At 43.6% G+C, this 8,154-nt stretch overlaps 1 protein-coding gene across 1 annotated transcript; it reads left to right on the top strand.

Moving 5' to 3' along the window:
• Positions 1 to 4,741: 4,741 nt before the first annotated feature.
• Positions 4,742 to 6,572, top strand: LOC123051184 (DIBOA-glucoside dioxygenase BX6-like). The gene is made up of 3 exons (XM_044473988.1): positions 4,742 to 5,360; positions 5,640 to 5,964; positions 6,072 to 6,572. The coding sequence occupies exons 1-3, from the start codon at positions 4,804 to 4,806 to the stop codon at positions 6,354 to 6,356; spliced, it is 1,167 nt and encodes a 388-aa protein (XP_044329923.1). The 5' UTR covers positions 4,742 to 4,803; the 3' UTR covers positions 6,357 to 6,572.
• The last annotated feature ends 1,582 nt before the right edge of the window (positions 6,573 to 8,154 follow it).

Raw genomic sequence — 8,154 nt, 5'->3', positions numbered from 1 at the left:
TAATAGCGAACACGTATAGTAACAAGGTGCTATGAAGTAGTACTTTATTAATACACGGCCCACCTTACATTCTTACAATGTTTGTTGGAGTCCGTGCTACAGCCGGCTGTTAATCTGCAGCCCGCTTCTCTTTTCTTTTCCATTCTTTCTCATCCAACTTAGCAAAAATATAATAATTTAATCCTTACAGCCTGCTGATTGTACCTTATTATACTTGCTCTTACAACAGTTACAAACCTGGCTAGCACAAGGGGTCGCCGAACCTTGGCGCCAATCCATACTGCTGCTGATTGGCCACCAAAAAGATCTGATTTTTTTAAACAAAAAAAAATTCAGATTTACAATTATTGCAAAAAGGTACAGTACCATACTGCTGCTGATCCTGCCTGCACGCCCATGCTGGATGATACTACCGCGTTCCTCACGCGGGGACAAAATTTAGCAAACCACCAACTCCCACTTCGTCCATCCACACGGATGAACTGATTTTTCTTTTTTTGAGTTGGTGCATGCACTGATAATGGTATGTCCAAAATCATGCGAACAGGGTGCCAACCAATCCGACTAGAGGTACGGTAGCAGAGATGGACACGCACGCAGCGTGCTTCGCGTGCCGTATTTGAAAATGCTCATATCTGCCAATACAGTCCAAAGAAGAAAGATGCTGGGCACGCGTACATATGCTACGTACGGGCCATGAACGTTATTTTGCGGATCCAGGACGCGGTGATTTTGCTTCCGGGCTCATCTTCTACGACGGGTAAACAGTAAAATAAAATAAAAATTAGCAAAAAAAATAAAAAAATTCAAAATTTTTGGCATGCAAGATGCTTGATTGTGTGATGACCGTGTCAGATTTAGTGGTGTTTCGACATCTGAGTAGCTCTCTGAAAAAAATGAACCTATGAGAAAGTTAATAAAGACGCATTGTTCAAAGCTTATTTTGTATTTTTTTTGCCATGATATCATCCAATGTCGAAACGGTACCAAAGTTTGCATGGGCATCACGCACTCAAGCATCTTATATGCAAAACAAATCCAATTTTTTAAAATATTTTTGCTACTTTTTTAAATATATTTTACTGTTCACCGGAGCATATGAGCCCAGGCTCAGATAGCAATTAGAGACGGATCCATGCCATTCCCTCTCTTGACAGCTAGCTCATCTGAGTCGGTGTTGGGTAGAAAACCACGGGGACCACCTCATAATACTTCTATATTCAAGTTTAGTGTGCGTTATTGAATTCATGCTCCAGCCAATTTACCCAAAAGTCTGAACTGATGGAGAGAGGTGAGCAATATATTTCAACACTCCCCCCTCAAATCCTGACTATTGTTGTCCTTAGCCGTGGGATCAATATAGGACATCTTTTTTTAATACTGCATTGACATAGTCTTGAACTTGAGACCTCTCGAATACCATATCGAATTCAGACTCCAACCAGTTCCTTCAAAAGTCATAACTGAAGGAGAGAGGCGATACTCCCGCCATTCGGGTTTAGTATGCCCCCAAGGTCGGGCACCGTGATCAAACCAGCCGGTGTGTGCACAAGAAACATTTACCGGATAAACCCGAATGGAGAGGTAAAAAACGCATCTCCGCAGCTAGAACCGCTCCATAGTCACGCTCCGTTGTGGATATTCCCCGTCGGAGAGGAGGATGGGCCACATAGGCAGCGTGCATCGTGTGTACAGATCTGCTTGAATCAAGATTGGTCGCGCCAATTTTTAAATCTGGAGATCGGGCAAGGGTAATGCCAAACAAAAATTAGATTCACCATCACTGGTATCATGCCCCGTGGGCCTTTAACAAAACTAAAATTTGAGGGCCCTTAATGCAGCGACTAAAATAATAATCAATATTTGTAATATGTATTGTTATCAATACAAATTTAGAGTGTATCTAAAATCAATATACATATCAAATTAGCTGGCTATAGCCTTTCTAGGTGCTGCAAAGCCCAGCTTCTATTTGCCGTAGCCGGAGATTTAAATCACTATTGTTGAGTGAACTGCGGAGTAGCATAGCTGCCCCTTTATATCAGATTTATGTCTCCTGGTACCTGGGGCAAGAAGGCTACGAGGGGACGAACACCGTAGCCAGCTACTAGGGCGCCTTCTTCCCCGCATTCGCCGACGGTTTGATTTCTTCTTCTTGGCCTTTTTTTTGTTGCGTTTGGTCCACAGTATAGCATACTTCCCCTTCTGATCTAGTAGTATTCACTTATAAATGCGATACTAATATAAATCAGCAGCACATACAGTGTATACCCTGGGCATGAGTGAACTTCACCATTCTTGTGAAAATGACCATTGAAGATCTTACAAATTTCTGGCGTTCCAAATGAAGCAGCGGTAATGTCGGCAAAGTTGGCCCTTCTAATCTACTACTCCCACTTTAAAGAAATATAAGAGTATTTAGATCATTCTAGTGATCAGTGATCTATACGCTGTTGTATTTTTTTATGGAGACTTATATGATGTTTTTAGAGAAAATAACAGTTTTGAAAATGTCATATATTATGTTACAGAGGGAGTACCAGCTAGGAGTATCCACTTAAGTGTGGTTAAGTGAACGAAACTTTGCTCCATCATGCAGCTAACCGATTTGATCTAGGATGGTTTACTTGAAGTATGGGCGTCTTGAACCCATGGGCATATGAACCCGCTTTTTAAAAATGCATCTTAAACGCATCTTAAAATGTCAGAAAATCGGAATAAAATTTCACGCAGACATCTTCCCAACATGTGTGCACGGCATAATGTTTTGTGAAAAACTTATTTTTATTTTGCTTCTGCAAAAATAGACAAATTTCAGTGCTCCTAAATAGCGTTCCACAACACATTTTTTTGTCAATGTTATTTTTCCATGAAACTTTCTATGCGCACATAGAATGTGAAGAAGTATCCATGAATTTTTTCCAGAATTTTTGGGCAATTAGAAATGAGTTTTTTCCAAGTGGGTTCATATGCCCATCAGTTCATCCATGAACTTTTGGGCATACTTGCCCCTTCTGATCTACTACCACCATACCAAAATATATGACGGAGTAGCCTACCAAAACGTCATATATTTTTCCCGCAAAAAAAACATCATATATTTTGGCATGGAGCTAGTAGAAGTGTTCACTTAACTGCTATTGTAGTAGATATGGTTGCATTGCTCACATTACGACATACCTACTCTCTCCAGATTAAAAAAAAAAACTCACTCCAGTACAGTAAATTGAATTTTTGGACAGCATTGTAGCACTAATTGCAGCAGAGTTTAGCTGTCCAGTAAATCTGACTGGAGGTAGTAATAGATTATGCTCCTATTACTGGTTTCTGTCTGCCTTGGTACTGATCAGTGATAAGACATTGAGAAATCAAATTGATACTTGCAGGCAAAATAAAAATTTCTGCTGCTGCATGCTGCCTATTACTCCACTTGTGTGGATCGACTAGATACATTGTTGTTGCACGTGGTAGGCCATGAGCATCTACAGGAACGTATAGCTAGAGATCCATCTTACTCCCTCCACTGTGCCCCCAAGATCGGACACCACGACCAAACCAGTAGGTTTGTGGAGAAGAAATATTTACAGGATAAACCCGGCGGAGAGGGTAAAAAAAGGTCAGCATCTCTACAGCTGGAACCGCTCCATCATCGCGGTCCGCCGTGGATATTCCTTGTCAGAGAGGATGGGCCACGTAGGCAGCGTGCATCGCGTGCTCGAATCTGACAGTAGTAGGATTGGCCGTGTCAATTATTAAACCTACTGTGTCAAGAAAACCAGACGTTTTGGACAGTTGGGCTGTCCAGTAAATATAACTCGAGGTAGCAATATATTATGGGGTGTGGATTTTTGGCACATGGGTCTAGTCGCACCTGATTATGCAAAAAAGAAAAGTAAAAATAAATCAAGAAAATGTGAAACTTTTTTGCAACAAACTAGTCTAGCATAATACTCATGTTTACGTTTTGGGACAAAATGAGCTATGTCGTATTATGAGCGAAAAACAGATATGCGGCTAAAAAATCATGAATAGTAGTGTTTATATAGTAGTACTCCCCTCATTCCCTTATACAAGGCACTATGAAAAATACATTTTGCTTCTATACAAGGCCACTAACAGTATTGAGGCAAAAATTAATGATGTTTCCTCGTAGTAGCAACTTGTTTAATACTGTCATGCATGTAGTTATAATGACACTATGCTACTTCCTTCTCATTCATGGCGTATTAATTATCTCGGTTAAAGAAAATAAAAGTTGGCTTGTAAAACAGTCATTAAATTTTACCTTGGTACCTATAATTTGAGTTTGTGGCCTTGTATAAGGGAATTGAAAGAGTATTGATTATGTTGCATTTTCCTCGAAATACAGCGTGAATCATTATCCTGAAACCCTTAATATGAGCATTGCTTGACCATATATCTTGTTAAAAGCTTTCGATTTTTTGACTATTTTTAATATTTCTTTTCAATTCGGGTGCCCCTAGCTAGACCGAGGTTCCACGACCGTTTTCGTAGATTATGCTCCTATTGTTGGTTTCTGTCTGCCTTGATACGTACTGATCAGTGATAACACATTGAAAAATAACTTGATACTTGCGGGAACATAAAATTTTGCTGCCCCATGCTGCTGCTGACTATTACACGTGTGTGGATTTACTAGATAAATAGTTGTTCATGTGGTAGCCCATGAACTACGGCTAGAGATATCGTGGCGCACTTGGCCGAAGGCCTCAAGCGCGACTATATATTTCCGGCTGGAGCAGCATCTATACTCACTCCTACACCTGCCTTGTATTGTTATTAATGCGTGTGGTTGCAGCTGGCACAGATCGAATATTTCAGATCATCATGCCCGCTACCCAATTGCCTGCCGGCGAGGCCTGGGACCGCCGGCGTGAGCTGCAGGCGTTCGACGACACCAAGGCGGGCGTCAAGGGCCTCGTCGACGCCGGCGTCACGGCCCTCCCGCCCATCTTCCGCCACTCGCCGGAGTCCCTCGAGGGCATCACGTCCTCAAACCATGTCACGGGGGCCATCCCGACCGTCGACCTATCGGCCGCGCGGCGCGAGGACACGGTCGCCCTGGTGCGGCGCGCGGCCGGGACGGTGGGCTTCTTCCAGGTGGTCAACCACGGCGTGCCGGCCGAGCTCATGGCCGGCATGCTCGAGGGGGTGCGCCGGTTCAACGAGGGGCCCGCCGAGGCGAAGCAGGCCATCTACAGCAGGGATCAAGCTCGCAAGGTGCGTTTCGCTTCCAACTTCGACCTCTTCTCGTCGGCGGCGGCCAACTGGCGCGACACCCTCTTCTTCCACCTCGCTCCGGACCCGGCACCTTCCCAAGAGCTGCCCGAGGCTGTCAGGTACTCCCTCCATTCCTAAGTAGTACATGATGTTTTACATATTTTGATGTGGACTAAATATATTTTGAAATGGATAAACATACACACTAAAACATGTCTACATACAGATGAATCAGAAAAAAGCTAAAACATCTCATCTTTAGGAACGGAGGGAGTAGTATGCATGAACACGTATATACACTAGACTGCATCATACATGATCCATCATGGATTTCGGATTTCTAGTTCATTAACATAATCGATTTGTTGACTTGAAACCAAAAAATTAAATATATGTAGGGATGTGGTCACCGAGTACGGAAAGGCGGTGACCAAGGTGGCGCTGTCCGTGCTGGAGCTGCTGTCGGAGTCCCTGGGCCTGAGCAGCGACCACCTGCGCGACATGGGCTGCGCGGAGAACCTCAACGCGGTGTGCCAATACTATCCGCCGTGCCCGGAGCCGTACCTCACCTGGGGCACCAAGAGGCACACCGACCCGGGGTTCCTCACCGTCCTCCTGCAGGACGGCATGGGCGGTCTCCAGGTGCTCGTCGATCACAAGACCTGGGTGGACGTCCCTCCCGTGCCCGGCGCTTTCATCATCAACATCGGCGACCTTCTTCAGGCATATACACGTCCACCCTTCGTCTCCATCCATTTCGCTGCCTCAGCTCGCTCGCTCTAAGTTGTACTAATACATACATGTAATTAACTCTGATGATGTGCGCGCAGCTTGTCAGCAATGACCAGTTCAGGAGCGTGGAGCACCGGGTCCTGGCCAACAAGAGCAAAGACACCGCGAGGGTCTCCGTGGCATCCTTCTTCAACACCGACATGGAGAGATCCACGAGGCTGTATGGCCCCATCACCGATGGACGCAATCCCCCGATCTACAGGAGCGTCACGGCTCGAGACTTCATCGCCACATTTAACCGCATCGGCCTCGATGGTCGCTCGCTCGACCACTACCGGTTGGACCAGCATACTCCTACACCTGCTGTGGAGGGGTGTGAATGAAGTGGGCATTTCAGTTTCTTTATAATTTATTTATTTGCAAGTTCAAATTTAAGCATTTCCAAATAAGGGAACCTACTCTATTCCTCCAACCAAGTAAGTGCTTAACCGTTGACAAAAGTCTCTCACTCAACCAAAGTATGAGCAGCACCGCAAAAGTGAGAGGTTGTTGCAAAGATGCTCTAGAGACAATAATAAAGTTGATTAAGTTTGTATTCATCCTATATATGTGCATAAGTTCTTGCATATGTGATTCTAGAGAAAAACCTGTATGCATGTATGAAATGGCAGGCACCATAAGGATCCCTAGTGAGGCCTCTAGATTAGCTCATGTTTGTTGATGATCAAGTTCTCCAAATCATTGACACCAGAATACCGGATGAATATTTTCGTTCACCAAACTTTACTCAGTAACTTGGTAATCATAAAGGTGACTTGTATGTTTACCAAAAATCATGTCCTGGTGCTAGATAAATCAAGACTGTGATTTACCCCTCGGCGATGGATGGACAAACTCGGGGCCCTCTCAACGCACTCTACGCGTTCTTTAGAACAACCTCAAGATTCTGATGCCAATTGATGGAGCAAATCTAACATTATTGTGGGAAAATACACATGAGCTCCTCGGTGCTCCACCCCCCCCCCCCCACCCTACGAATATTAATTTAAAAAAATACCAGCAAAACTAAAAAAACTGAAATTTGGTGATATCAAACCCGGGCGCCCAATCTACTCCCGTGTGAAATTTCATTAAAAAAATACCTGAAAATGTATCTGTGGCGAAGAAAATACAGTCCAACCTAAGATCCATCCAAACAGTTTTTTTCTATACATAGAAGTTTTTTGTCTTTTCTTTACTGAGAATACGTTTTCTGGTATTTTTTTCACAAAAATTCACACGGGAGTAAATTGGGCACCCAAGTTTGATATCTCAAAATTCCAGCGTTTACATATAGACCAAATCCTCTTCCCACTATTGTGTGAGTGTACAGATATTGAATAGCGTGCTTTATACTATTGTTTTCTCACATGCACTTAGGTATATGATGAGAGATGTTGTACATGAATGAAACATACAAAGGTCAAACCGTTTTTATCACTCTGCAGAAGTTCAGTACATGTACATGTACATGTCCACACACTTCTTTGACTACTGGGTGTTTGATTTATTGAATGTGGGGGATGGTCGCCCTAATGTCATGCTATTTGCTGGTCTTGTGGCATTTGCTTGTTATCCTATTGGTTGGGCTATCCAACGCTAATTTTGTGTGTTCATGCATGTTGCCGGGGAGAAAAATGGCGCGGCAAAGCATTCCCTACTCCATCGTTAACTAGATTTCTCCATCCTCCCTTACCTACAGTAGTAAAAAACAGGGCTTTGCACTACTAGGGAAAACCCTAGTAATAGCGTTTGAAATATGCATAGAAGTAGCGCTGGGTCCAGCGCTACTGTTACCGCGCTACAACTAAGTTGTAGTAGTAGCGCTGTTATGGGCAGCGCTATTGCTAAGTGTTGTTAGCAGTAGCGCTTCCAGGACCAGCGCTACTGATAACTATCTGTAGCGCTTGTTCACACGAAGCGCTGCTGCTAAGCCAGCTACTGCTAGGTGCTTTCCAGCGCTACTTCTAATGTTCTTGCTTTCACAGATTTGCACACTCTACGTATTTGTGATGTATTTATACAGGCTTTATACAATAGTTTCATCAGATCATACTAAACATACACTATTCTCATCATATCATAGACATACAGTAGTCTCGTCATACCATCATCATCATCATCATCATCATTCAACACAAA

This window comes from Triticum aestivum, chromosome 2D (genome assembly GCF_018294505.1).
Source record: "Triticum aestivum cultivar Chinese Spring chromosome 2D, IWGSC CS RefSeq v2.1, whole genome shotgun sequence".
NCBI classification, from domain to species: Eukaryota; Viridiplantae; Streptophyta; class Magnoliopsida; order Poales; family Poaceae; genus Triticum; species Triticum aestivum.
Note: the sequence above shows the minus strand (reverse complement) of the source record. Positions and strands in the feature narration are given on the sequence as shown.

Bases quoted from the DNA above. Each gene is read 5' to 3' on its own strand.
- LOC123051184 (XM_044473988.1), top strand. From the start codon at position 4,804: ATGCGTGTGGTTGCAGCTGGCACAGATCGAATATTTCAGATCATCATG. The intron at 5,361-5,639 runs GTACTCCCTCCA...AAATATATGTAG, and splicing joins GAGCTGCCCGAGGCTGTCAG to GGATGTGGTCACCGAGTACG. The intron at 5,965-6,071 runs GCATATACACGT...ATGTGCGCGCAG, and splicing joins ACATCGGCGACCTTCTTCAG to CTTGTCAGCAATGACCAGTT.